Source organism: Pleurodeles waltl, chromosome 9, assembly GCF_031143425.1.
Source record: "Pleurodeles waltl isolate 20211129_DDA chromosome 9, aPleWal1.hap1.20221129, whole genome shotgun sequence".
NCBI classification, from domain to species: Eukaryota; Metazoa; Chordata; class Amphibia; order Caudata; family Salamandridae; genus Pleurodeles; species Pleurodeles waltl.
In genome coordinates, this window is record NC_090448.1 from 659,063,725 (window position 1) to 659,077,089 (window position 13,365).

At 45.8% G+C, this 13,365-nt stretch overlaps 1 protein-coding gene across 1 annotated transcript in view; it reads right to left on the bottom strand.

Annotated features, from left to right (window-relative positions):
- PPP1R37 (protein phosphatase 1 regulatory subunit 37) overlaps positions 1-13,365 on the bottom strand; it is a 726,853-nt gene that overhangs the window by 363,311 nt on the left and 350,177 nt on the right. Inside the window, exon 7 of the mRNA XM_069207728.1 lies at positions 1,444-1,599. Coding sequence (XP_069063829.1) covers positions 1,444-1,599 — 156 coding nt within the window. The remainder of the gene's footprint in view (positions 1-1,443; positions 1,600-13,365) is intronic.

Genomic DNA, 13,365 nt, shown 5'->3' on the forward strand with positions numbered 1-13,365 from the left:
GGTCAAAAACAGACCAGGGTAGCTCTTCTCCAGATCAGCGCTTGGCACGGAAAGAAAAGAACTGACATCAGTGCATGAAGACGGCGTCTATATACTACTCCCGACGTCATCACGGTGACAATGATGCCAACGACACCTGCGGAGTCAACCGACGCCACCTACCGACGCGGAAGGGTATTGTTTGAAGAACAATCTCTGGATCTAATCTGACGCCTGGGGGAAATTCTAAGGTAAGAAATCTGCAACTAGAAGTCTCTATCAGATAACAGGTACACTAGAGATAACATAAGGAACTACAGAAATTAAGGATATTCAGAAAGGAAATGCTGACTCAAAATAATGTTGTACAATCACTGAAATGGCTTGATGTGTAGTGCACACACTGCATAGGACTATTTGCAACTGCACTAACAATCCTAAAACAGCAAGATGACTTGTTCAAAGTTCAATGAAATCACTAACAGTGAGCCAGGTAGGAGTGGCACCTATTACTTAGTGCCAAGAGACCATTCACTTTTTGGTATGCAGTGCTAACAAATAAAAGAGATTATAAATTGGGCCTTTTCCAGCAAACTAATTACTTACCTTTAGCACTAGTTAATGACACTTTAACCTCTAGAATCAAATGCTGTGCATTTTCCTGACATCCCAGAGCCTCCTGTTTTTTTGTTTTGGGCATCAACCATAGTCACCTGGCTGACTATGACCACAATATGAAACACTCAATGCCAAGTACATCGTGGCCATTTCCAGAATTTTCTGTGCCCTCCTAAACTGTCTGTATACTTATATTCTTTTATTTGTATTGACTCTCCTTTGTCTGGCACAGGGGAGGGTCATTTATTGGTGTAGAAGCAATTCAGGCTGCAAAGCGTCAGTTATAGGTAAGTCGCTCGTTTCTTTTGTAGCCTGTATCTGATCTAGGTTCCCACACTGCGCATTGGTTATGTAGCAGTGTACAAGAGGTGGCTAAGAAGTGTGGATGTTTGCAAATAAATGCTGTAAAACCTTCTAAGCCACTTGTACTTTCTCTCCAGTGCACATTTACAAAGCAATGTATTTATGACCATGTGGCCTTAATATACCATTCAGTAATACATTTTTACCTATATGCTAGTGTAGACTTTTTTTGTAAATTGAGCTTCCATTTTATCCTGCCATGGAACACCATATTTGTATTATTTTCTACACTCCAAATTGCTGTAGTATTTTTGGATACTGTCACGTTGTATCAACTACCTTACAGTGTGCGTGCTACAAATAACTACTTTCTACCAACTTCTAAGATGCTGATCATCTTCTCCATTCTACCAATCTGCCATCCACAAAACAAATGTGGTGGCCACAACCAAGGCCATAACCATCTAAGTTTAGAAACTGGGACAATAGACCATGTATATTCACTCAGACAAGCTAATAGTGTAACACAAAAAAATGGCTTACCTCCATCTAGAATGTGATTATTCCTCAGGTCCAGAATCTGGATGTAGCAATTAAATTTGAGCAAGTTTCCAAGCTGTGCAGAATCCTGCAGGCCATTCAGCTTGTTGTCTGCCAAGTAAAGTTCTCGCAGGTTCATGTTCATCTTCAGAGCAGTCCCTAAGGTGCAAAAGAGTATAAAGAAGGAATTAAATGGGCAACAAAATAAGGAAAAGGGTTGCACGAGAATTACACTTCACATTTGGCTACCCTGGTATCAGCATCTAACAGATTTACAATGGCTGGAAATTTTCAATGGATGGAATTCAGATACAAAACCATCCCTACAAAGACATATTGAGAAGACCACCCTATGGAACACATCCAAATAAGTGTTTATAAGGGCTGGGGACTACTAAACACGATTCAATGCCTCTCAAAATATGAACACTGAACGTTTTTGGAGAAAATATTCCAGTGCTGTTTTATGAAAAATATAAATTTCAGAACATTCAAAAAGAGGCACTGCTTATTTTTAAAGTATGGACTATAATTATAAGGAGATTAGGAGTGAATCCTAGTAGTCATCGAATACAGAACAGCCTACTATGCTTTTGAGCTAACAAGTCAAGAGTTAACTCTGAATCACTTAAAGCATTTTACAGTTTGTTTTTAATATTAATAAGATTTAAATTATTATTCCTGAAAAAGTGTTCACATTAGATCCAAAGTGAGTGTGCAGGGGTGTGTATATACTATATATTCAAATACCTGCATTCCTGACATCTTGGAAACAGTGCTACAGATTACATTATACTGGCTGAGGTGAAGCAGTGGGAAATGGAATTCCCAGCAAAGTATTTGGAAGAATTGGGGGCCGAGTGCACTCTTGGTGAAATCTGGGTCAGGTTGGATAAGTTGTCCCTGAAGGAATATCAACTGAAATTCTGTAGAGTTAGATAGCACTGGTATGTGGCTCACCTACATAGTAAGGTGAGAGGTGAGTGCCCCTCAAGTACTTCACTTGATTGAGATGGCACACAGGGCAATCAGTGATACCTCTCAGGCAGACCTGCAGGTCATATCAGAACATGGACACTAGTTCAGCTGACTCCATACATGCATTTCTGACTAATGAAGATATACCACAGGTCCCCGAGGCTATGATGGAGGACCTGGCGGCCAAGATTTTACTGGAAGGGGTGTTACAATCGATATCTAAGGTTAAGCTAGTGGGAAGCGATGAGTTCCAGACAGAATTTTACCAGACTTTTACTCCCCAATTGACAGAGAAATTATTAAAATTCTTCAGGGAAGATAAACAGATTTACACTCTTCCTATGTGAGAGGGCATTAACTACAGGATGCCCAAGACATAAGGACATCCAGCGGGACCTTCGTCTTACTGGTTATTGACCATGATCATCTCAGACACCAAGGTTCTGTGTAAGGTCCTGGCCAACTGGCTGTGGCAGGTGGTTAAGTGACTGGTTCACAACAATCAGTGCAGGTTTATCCCAGGCCGCAGCACAACTATGAATATTTTATTTGTAGACTCAGTCATGTGCTGCATTTGTTTAGAGACAGCGATGAGGAGCTTTCTCCATTCACATTCAATGTGGCTAAACCTTTTGATACCTTGAGTTGGCCTTAGCTGATGGAGCTTCTAGAAGCAACAATCACTGACCCATTATTCTGCAGTTGGGTCCAGGTACTTTATACTGAACCCAAGTTGAGGGTTAGGGTTTGTAGAACGGTTTCTGACTTGGAATACTGAATGGGGTACCTAGCAAGGGTACCTGCTCTCACCCTTGCTCTCTACTTTGGCCATGAACCAACAACTATCATGCTTAGCAAAGGTCTTAATAGCAGGGGGAATTAGAGTAGGGGACACCATACTGTTCACACAGTTTCTCAGTATGTGGATTATACTCTATTTTATCTCAGATTGCCTAGGATTTCATTGCCATCCCTGACATGTTATTTGGTCAGATTTGGTGAGGTGGCTAGGCTCAAGATTAAAAAACACAAGACCATTCCATGTCCCTTAGGGAGACGGACACAACTGCCCAACTTGGGCTTAAAATGGGAGGCAGGTATGTTTCTATATTTAGGGATTATGATTTCCCTAGCAGCAGACAAGAAATACTCATATAATATGGGGAGGGCACTTGACAGACTGCCACCTTCCATATGGTTCTCAACCACATTCCCTGGTTCAATCATGGGTAAGGCGGCAATAGCAAAGATGGCCCTCCTCCCACTATGTCTGTATAATATACAAAATGATTTCTGCTCTGTGAGACCTGACACCCTTAGGCTACTGAATAGTGTGTTAGTGTCCCTGATTTGGCTGGCTGGTGGATGTATCAGGGTTGGCACAGGACAGACTGAAGTTGAATGGTGGTGGGGGGGTGCCGTGAGTTTCAGGGTTGGGTTTCTTTCTAACATTAAGCTGTACTATTACGCGTCCTAAATTCAACAAGCCACTAAATGGCTAATTGGAGAGGCTATTTGGGAAACCCAATTATTGAGAGGAGCATATAGAGATAATACCCTACTAGAGTTAATCATGAGGGGCAGCAAACTAAATAGTGTAATTCATTACTGTCACGATCACCACCAGGCTCATATAATCATTCTCTCGTGGCACCTTTCTGTCTCATGCAATTCACGCCCCCACCCACCTTTAACAATTGAACCTCCTGTATTGTTGCTAGTTTGTTCTGCAGCTTGCACCTGCCACCTGCAAAACGTCATATGTGTTTTGTGTAACGTGCTTCTCTATAGGCTCCTTGGAAACTTTCACTCTTCCACGTGAAACAGGTGTCTTTCTGGGACAGTCTCCCCCTTCTAGCATAAGTACCCCATCTGAACCTGAATCAGGCTTGGCATCGTTCCAGTCCTGCGCAAGCATCTTTCCCTGCACTCACTTCCTGAGTTGCTTCCTGTTTCTACGATCTCGCTCTTGTTGGGCTTGTTGCACCATAGCCTCCTGTCTTCCTTCAGATTTCAGTTGAAGAACAATTAAGTCAAGGCTAAATACTTGATCCTCAGGTTAGTGGGCACTAAACCATAATTCTGTTTTGACAATCCAAGACCGAATTTCGTGAAGACTTTAGTACTTTCTTGGAATTCAGACACTGCATGAGTCCCTAACATCCAAAGAGGCCCAGTGCTCCAGACTCTGTTCTTGGGTGCACTCCTTACTTTATTATACCTAAACTGACCTTTTATTTTTATTTTATTTACATTATTTCTTACTTTTCAGGAGGCTCAGGACTAGACTGGAGTAGGACCGGAACAGTTTCTCCAATATGCTACGCTGGCTGGTACAGCAAGAGCGATTTTAACAGACTCCCTAATGCGCCTCCCACATTTAAAAGGGTACCTGCTAAGTGACAGTCTCTGTATGGGCCCTAAAAGGTGCAACCATGTACTGTACAAATGTGGGGAGGGATTGTGTGAGAACAGTTTGTAACGTACAAGTTACTTACCTTTGGTAACAATACATCTGGTAGAGACATATTCTACTTGAAGATTCCTTACTGGATCTGGAGATTTTTTCTTCGAGCAATGCCCTTGGCATGTCGGGAGGTGGCATTGGTCGTCTCCGTGTGCGCCATTGTTGCAGTGATGAAATCAGAAGTATTACATAGACGTCGCCTCAGCGCAATGATGCCAGTTTATTTTCACGACTTTCCACGCCAAAGCACAGAGCCACAAAGAACACTAACTGCTGTGCCAGAACTAAGGCCCTGAATGGGGAAGTCTTATCCCTAGAAATCAGTTCGCGAGTGGGGAGAATGGGTGGGTCGGCAGATAAACTGCAAACAGAATATGTCTCTACCAGATATATTGTTACCGAAGGTAAGTAACTTGTACATCTAAAAGACTTCTAGTTGCAGATTCCTCACCTTAGTATAGATACCCAAGCAATGCCATCCTCTGAGGTGTGCTGCGAACCAAGATCATACTAGAAAGTCCTGCAGGACCGAACGACCAAAGTACCCGCCCGAAGGACCTGAGTGTCCAGACAGTAATGCTTAGTAAACGTGTGCAAGGATGCCCACGTAGCTGCTAGGCAGATATCCAGGAAAGGAACTCTGATTGCTAACGCAGTGGAAGCAGCAGTCTCTCTGGTTGAATGAGCGCGCAAGCCCTCAGGGGGTTGCTTCTTGGCCAAAGCATAACACACCTTGATGCAAAGAAGCATCCATCGAGAGATGGTACGCTTTTGCGCCACCTTCCATTTCTTCGCACCCACATACCTTACAAAGAGTTGATCGTCCACCCGAAAATCTTTAGTACGATTGACACTGAAGGCCAACGCTCTTTTTGGGTCCAGATGTTGGAGTCTCTCCTCATGAGAAGGATGTGGAGGTGCATAAAAAGAAGACAAGGTGATGGACTGGCCTACATGAAAAGGTGTAACGATCTTGGGAAGGAAGCTTTAGTGACACTTTGTCATGGTGCACAGACAAGTATGGGGGCTTTGAAGAAAAAGACTGAAGCTCACTCACTCTGTAAGCAGAAGTGATGGCAACACAAAAAACAGTCTTGAAAGTAAGGAGCCGTAATGAACAATTGTGCATCGGCTCAAAGGGAGCACACATTAAGAAAGTAAGTACAAGACTGAGGTCCAACTAAGGCACGATAAATGGAGTGGGAGGAAACAAATGGTTGACACCCTTCAGGAATCGACTGACAATAGGAGACTTGAAGAGTGAAGGTTCATCAGGCAACCTAAGAAAGGCCGAAATAGCCGATAAATAACCTTTAAGGGCGCCCCAAGCAGAGCCCTGCTGGGCTAAAGAAAGAATGAACAAAATAACCTCAGAAAGAGGAGCAGAGAGGGGGTCAACAGATTTGTTGGTACACCATGCCACAAATTTATGCTGACGACAGGCATATACTGTTTTGGTGGAGGGACACCTGGCTGCCAAGATAACCTCACAGACCTCGGGTGAAAGGTCAAAAGCCATCAACTGACGCCGCTCAAAATCCACGCATGACGGTGGAAATTGAACAGGTTCGGGTGGAAAACTGTCCCTTCCTGCTGCAACAGAAGATCCTCCTGAAGAGGCAGTCTGAGTGGAGGATCAGTGGCCATGCTCAATAGCTCTGGATACCATACTCTCTGTGCCCAGTCTAGAGCCAGCAAGATAACTTGGGCCCACTTGTTCCTGATCTTCTTGAGAACTCTGGGAAAAGGTTTGGAAAGGAGGCCGGAGTTCCACTCGAGACGGAAAGCGTCTGAGCAAGTGCTGCTTTGACAACCCAAACGCACAAAACAGCTGACTGGACACGTTCTCTGCGGAGGTGAACAGATCTAACCAAGGCTCTCCCCACTGCTGAAAGAGACTTTGTGTCATCTCTGAATGGAGACGCCCGTCGTAATCGGCTATGCATCAAAGGCTGAGTTTGTCTGCTCTGGCATCCAGAGAGCCTACCAGATGTTGAACCACTAGGGTAATGCCCTGATGTTCCAGACATGTCTAGAGGCACAGTGCCTCCTGGCAAAGGGTCCAGGACCCTACTCCGCCCTGTTAGTTGCAGTACCACATGAGGGTAGTGTTCTCCATGAACACTTGCACTACTTTCTCTTTGAGAGAGGGAAGAAATGCTTTCAACGCAAGCTTGATCGCCCAGAGCTCCAGAAGAATGATATGGAGCCCAGACTCCTCCAGAGGCCTCTGATCTCTGCCTCTCCCATGCGGCCGCCTCATCCCAGAAGTGATGCATCCATCACTATGGATAGATCTGGCTGGGGAAGTGTAGGGAAATAACTCCCTTGGCATGGTTACCCCCTAACATTTTGCCATTTGTTGTTGCTAGTTATAATAGCAGGATCCCAGCACACTTTCTAACCAGGCCCCAGCATCAGTGTTCTTTCCCTAAACTGTACCCTTGTCTACACAATTGGCACAGCCCTGGCACTCTATAAGTCCCTTGTAAATGGTACCCCTGGTACCAAGGGCCCTGTGGACAGGGAAGGTTTCTAAGGGCTGCAGCATGTATTATGCCACCCTGGGGACCCCTCACTCAGCACATGCACACTGCCTCATGGCTTGTGTGTGCTGGTGGGGAGAAAATTAAGTCGACATGGCACTCCCCCCAGTGTGCCATGCCAAACTCACACTGCCTGTGGAATAAGTAAGTCACCCCCCCCAGCAGTCCTTACAGCCCTAAGGCAGGGTGCACTATACAACAGGTGAGGGCATAGTTCCACGAGCACTATGCCCCTACAGTGTCTAAGCAAATTCTTAGACATTGCAAGTGCAGAGTAGCCATATAGAATATATAGTCTGGGAGTTTGTCAAACACAAACCCCACAGTTGCATAATGGCTACACTGAAATCTGGGAAGTTTGGTATCAAACTTTTCAGCACAATAAATCCACACTGATGCAAGTGTGGGATTTATTGAAAAATACACACAGAGGGCATCTTAGAGATGCCCCCTGTATACCAGTCCAAACACCAGTGTTAGGCTGACCAGTTCCTGCCAGCCTGCCACAACCAGATGGATTTCTGGCCACATGGGGTGAGTGCCTTTGTCACTCTGTGGCCAGGAACAAAACCTGCACTGGGTGGAGGTGCTTCTCAACTCCCCCTGCAGAACTGTAACACCTGGCGGTGAGCCTCAAAGGCTCATGCCTGTTGTTACAGCGCCCCAGGGCCTCCCAGCTAGTGGCGATGCCCACCCCTCCGGAAACAGCCACCACTTGGGGCAGCAAGTCCGGAGGAGATAATGAGAAAAACAAGGAGGAGTCACCGACCAGTCAGGGCAGCCCCTAAGGTGTCCTGAGCTGAGGTGACCCCTGCCTTTAGAAATCCTCCATCTTAGTTTTGGAGGATTCCCCCAATAGGATTAGGGATGTGCCCCCCTAACCTCAGGGAGGAGGCAAAAGAGGGTGTAGCCACCCTCCAGGACAGTAGCCATTAGCTACTGCCCCCGGACCTAAACACACCTCTAAATTTAGTATTTAGGGGTGACCCTGAACCCAGGAAATCAGATTCCTGCAATCTGAAGAAAGAAGGACTGCTGACCTGAAATCCCCGCAGAGACAACAACCGACTTGGCCCCAGCCTTACCGGCCCATCTCCAGACTTAAAGAACCTGTACAGAGACACACCCAGCGGGACCAGGGACCTCTGAGGACTGACCTGCACCTAAAGGACCAAGAACCTCCCAATGACAGCGCCTATGTCCAAAAACAGCAACAAGAAATCAACTTTAAAGAGACTCCAACTTCCTGCCAGAAGCGTGAGTCTTCACACTCTGCACCAGACGCCTACGGCTTGAGTTCAGGACAACCAACACTGCAGAGAGGACTCCCAGGCGACTCCAACGACGTGGACACCCTGAGTCGACCTCCCTGCACCCCCACAGCGAAACCTGCAGAGAGGATCCAGAGGCTCCCCCTGACTGCAACTGCCTGGTAACAAAGGAACCTGACGCCTGGACCAAGCACTGCACCCGCAGCCCCCAGGACCGAGAGGAACCACCTACCAGTGCAGGAGTGACCAGAAGATGGCCCTCATCCTAGCCCAGTCGGTGGCTGGCCTGAGAAGCCCCTCTGTGCCCTGCCTGCATCACCAGAGTGACACCCCAGGTACCTCCATTGTTTTCTACGACAAACCAGACACCTACTTTACACACTGTACCCGGCCCCCCCCGTGCCGCGGAGGGTGTATTTTGTGTGCCTATGTGTGTCCCCCAGTGCTCTACAACATCCCCCTGCTCTGCTCCCAGAGGACACAAGTACTTAACCTGCTAGCAGACTGGAACTGGAGCACCCCTAATCTCCATAGGCGCCTATGTTATTTGGGCCCCTCTTTGACCTCTGCACCTAACTGGCCCTGTGTTGCTGGTGCGGTGGCTTTGGGGTTGCCTTACAATTTATATACTTACCTAAATTCTGAATCTTGTGGTTCTAAAATAAATTAAGAAAATAATATTTTTCTATATAAAAACCAATTGGCCTGGAGTTAAGTCTTTGAGTATGTGTTCTCATTTATTGCCTGGGTGTGTACAATAAATGCTTACCACTACCCTCTGATAAGCCTACTGATCTACCACACTATCACAAAATAAAGCACTGGTATTATCCACTTTTGCTACTATCAGCCTCGAAGGGGAACCCTTGGACTCTGTGCACATTATGTCTCACTTGGAGCTAGTATATACAGAGTCAACTTCCTACAGGGGTCCTAGGCATTCCTTCTGCAGGCGTTGTCATGGGGTGCACAGAGGTTAGCCCAAGGTGGACACATCGTCAGAATCGCCCTGGGGATCCGCTCTGGGTCGTTGGTTTCTCTGGACACGGGCCAGGGGGTAGGGTACAGAGTGGTGGGGACTCACACTTCTGGAATGAGGAGGGAGTCCCTTTAAAGATGTTTTCTTCTTGCTTTGGTTGGACAGGTCCACTGTCCATCGGAGTTCTTGATCCTTTGTAGTTGCAGGACAGTCCTCTGAGTCAGCAGAGGTCGCTGGGCCCGCAGGATGCGTAGCTGGTGCAGGTTCTCTGAAGTTGGAGACAGGCCGGTAGGGCTGGGGGCAAAGCAGTTGTGTTCCTTCTTCTCTGCAGGGTTTTTCAGCTAGGCAGTCCTTCATAGGTCGTCAAGAATCTGAAATCCTGGGTTCAGGGTCGCCCCTAAATACTGAATTCAGGGGTGTGTTAGGGTCACAGGGCGGTAGTCAATGGCTACTGTCCTTGAGGGTTGCTACACCCTCCTTGCACTCCCTCCCTTGTGGAGGGGAGCACATCCTTTTCCCTATTGGGCTAAATCCCCCAAAGCAAGATGGAGGATTTTCCAAGGACGGGGTCTTTTCAGTTCTGGTCACCTTAAGGGTGAACCTGGCTGAGGGGGTGGTGACTCCTTGTTTTTTCTCATTATCTCCCCGACTTGCCGCCAAAAGTGGGGGCTGTGTCCGGGGAGGCGGCCATCTCCACTAGCTGGAGCACCCTGGGGCACTGTAACACAGCCTGAGCCTTTGAGGCTCACTGCTAGGTGTTGCAGTTCCTGCAGGGGAGAGGTCTGAAGCGCCTCCACCCAGTGCAGGCTTTGTTTCTGGCCCCAGAGAGCATAAAGTCTCTCAACCCAGGGGGTCAGAAACTCGTCGCTCAGTGGCAGGCTGGCACAGACCAGTTAGTCCTGCACTGAAGGATTGGGTAAAATACAGGTGGCATCTCTAAGATGCCATCTGTGTGGATGTTTTTAAAAAATGCAACACTGGCATCAGTGTGAGTTTATTATTCTGAGACGTTTGATACCAAACTTCCGAGTATTCAGTGTAGCCATTATGGAACTATGGAGTTTGTTTTGACAAACTCCCAGACCATATACTTAATAAGGCCACACTGTACTTACAATGCCTAAGAATGGACTTAGACAATATAGGGGCATATTGCGCATGCAGCTATGCCCTCACCTGTGTTACAGTGCACCCTGCCTTAGGGCTTTAAGGCCTGCTAGAGGGGTGACTTACCTATGCCACAGGCAGTATTTTGTGTGCATGGCATCCTGAGGGGGATGCCATGTCGACATTTCCTTTTTCTCCCCATCAACCACACAATCTGCAATGGCAGTGTGCATATGTTAGGTGAGGGGTCCCATAGGGTAGCACAACACATGTTGCAACTCTTAGGGACCTTCCCTGGTCACTGGGTCCTTGGTACCACTGGTACCTTTTACAAGGGACTTATCTGTGTACCAGGGGTGTGCCAACTGTGGAACCAGTGGTACATTTTTAGTGAACGAACACTGGTGCTGGGGCCTGGTTAGCAGGGTCCCAGCACACTCAAGTCAGCATCAATATCAGGCATAAAGTGTATGTGTGTGGGGGGGGGGGTGTTTAAATGCAACAAGGAACCGTTCTCCTACAGGTGCCTAGCAGAGTTCAAATAGAAAGGAGAATAACCAGTGGAGGCACAAATAGCATTGTTGTATGTGTATTCTGCTGTCCAAATGAAATCTGGCCAATCATTATCTTGGTCAAGGTGATTTAAGCAAAGGTAGTGCTCTATCTGCTGGTTAACTCTTTCTGTCTGTCCATCTGTTTCCGGATGATAACTAGTAGAATAATGTGAGTCTATTCCAAGTTGTTTCATAAAGGCCCTCTAGAATTGGGAAACCAATTGTGGATCTTGATTTGAGATTACAACCACCGAAATGCCATGAGCTCTCACTATGTGCTGTGAAAATAACTGTGCTAACTGAGAGGCTTTAGGAACCTCCTTCAGAGGGATGAAATGACTCATTTTAGAAAAGGTGTCCACAAAAAATAGGATTGTGTCAAAACCTTGATTTGAAGGAAAATCTACAATCAAATCCATAGTAATTGTGTGCCAGGGATATGGTGCAATGGGAAGAGGCTGAAGCTTACCATCAGGAGCTAGTCGTGTTGTCTTTCCCCAAATGCATTTATCACAGGTTTTAACTTATTGTCTTATTTGAGGGATCATGGCAGGCCACCAGAAATGCCGCTTAATTAATTCGGTAGCCTTTAAAATTCCTTTATGGCCAGCTAAAGGATTATCATGACATGCTTGTAATGCTAGTTCTTGTAACTTACGAGTTGGCAAATATGAAGCATTTTCAACAAAAGGAAGATTTTCTAAAACCCTTCTTCCTTCTTTGTCCGCCCAACCTGAAATTTCTTGGTCAGACATGGATTCTCAAACCTTCCTTTTTATTTAGGAAAATTGTAAGGTACAAACAAACAAGTCTGCTGGAAAAATGGGAATCTTTCCAGCTTCTGCTGCTCCAGATATATTATTCATTCTTGAAAACGCATCTGCCTTGCAATTTGCAGAACAAGGTCGATAGGTAATTGTAAAATTTAAATCTGCAAAGTACAAGGACCATCTCAATTGCCTTGGAGTTAACGTCTTAGTAGACTTTAAAAACTGAAGATGTTTATGATGGGTGAACACAGTGACTACTTGATGAGCCCCTAATAAATAATGCCGCCATTCCTGAGAGGCATCCTTCACTGCCAATAGCTCTTTGTCGGCAATTGGATAATTTCTTTCAGGAGGAGTTCATTTCCTGGATCGAAATGCCACTAGGTGAAGTTGACCTGTTTCCTTGTGCATCGGAGACAATACACCACCAATCGCTTGGTCGGAGGTGTCAGCTTCCACAAAAAATGGCTCCTCAGGGTTAGGATGGAGAAGGATCGGGGCTGTCGTAAAGGCTCTTTTGAGGAACTCAAAAGATTCTTCAGCATCATTTGACCAACGGAAGGATACTCTTTCTCAAAAGTTTTGTAATGGGGACCACCTTTTTAGAAAACTGGTTTATAAATCTGCAGTAGAAATTGGCAAAGCCAATAAAACTTTGCACCTCCTTCACCGTTTTAGGAGAAGGCCAAACCAGGATTGTTTGAATTTTTGCAGGATCCATGGAAACTCCGTTTTCCGATAAAACTAATCCCAAGAATTCTACTTCCTTCGCATGAAAGGCACACTTTCCCAACTTCACATATAGATTATTTTCCAACACTTTCTTTAGAACTGCACTCATTATCTACGTGGTCTCTCAAATTCTGGGAGAAGATTAAAATATCATCAATGTGGACTACTACAAAGTGATCCAAAAACTCTCTCAGAACAATGTTCACAAAGTGCTGTAAAGCGGCAGGCGCGTTACATAGCCCATAAGGCATCACTTGGTACTCGTATAGACCAAACCGGGTGGTGAAGGCCATTTTCCATCCGTCTCCCTTAGCAACTCAAATTAAATGGCATCCTCCACAAAGATCTAGTTTGGTGTAGATTTTTGCGTCTTTTAGCTGATCTAGCAGTAGTGAAATTAAGGGCAGGGGATTTTGATTCTTCAAAGTAACTTGATGTAACGCTCTATAATCGATACAAGTTCTTAACTGTTCATTCTTCTTCCTTGGGATGAAAAAAAGGGAAAGACTGGGGATTGAGAG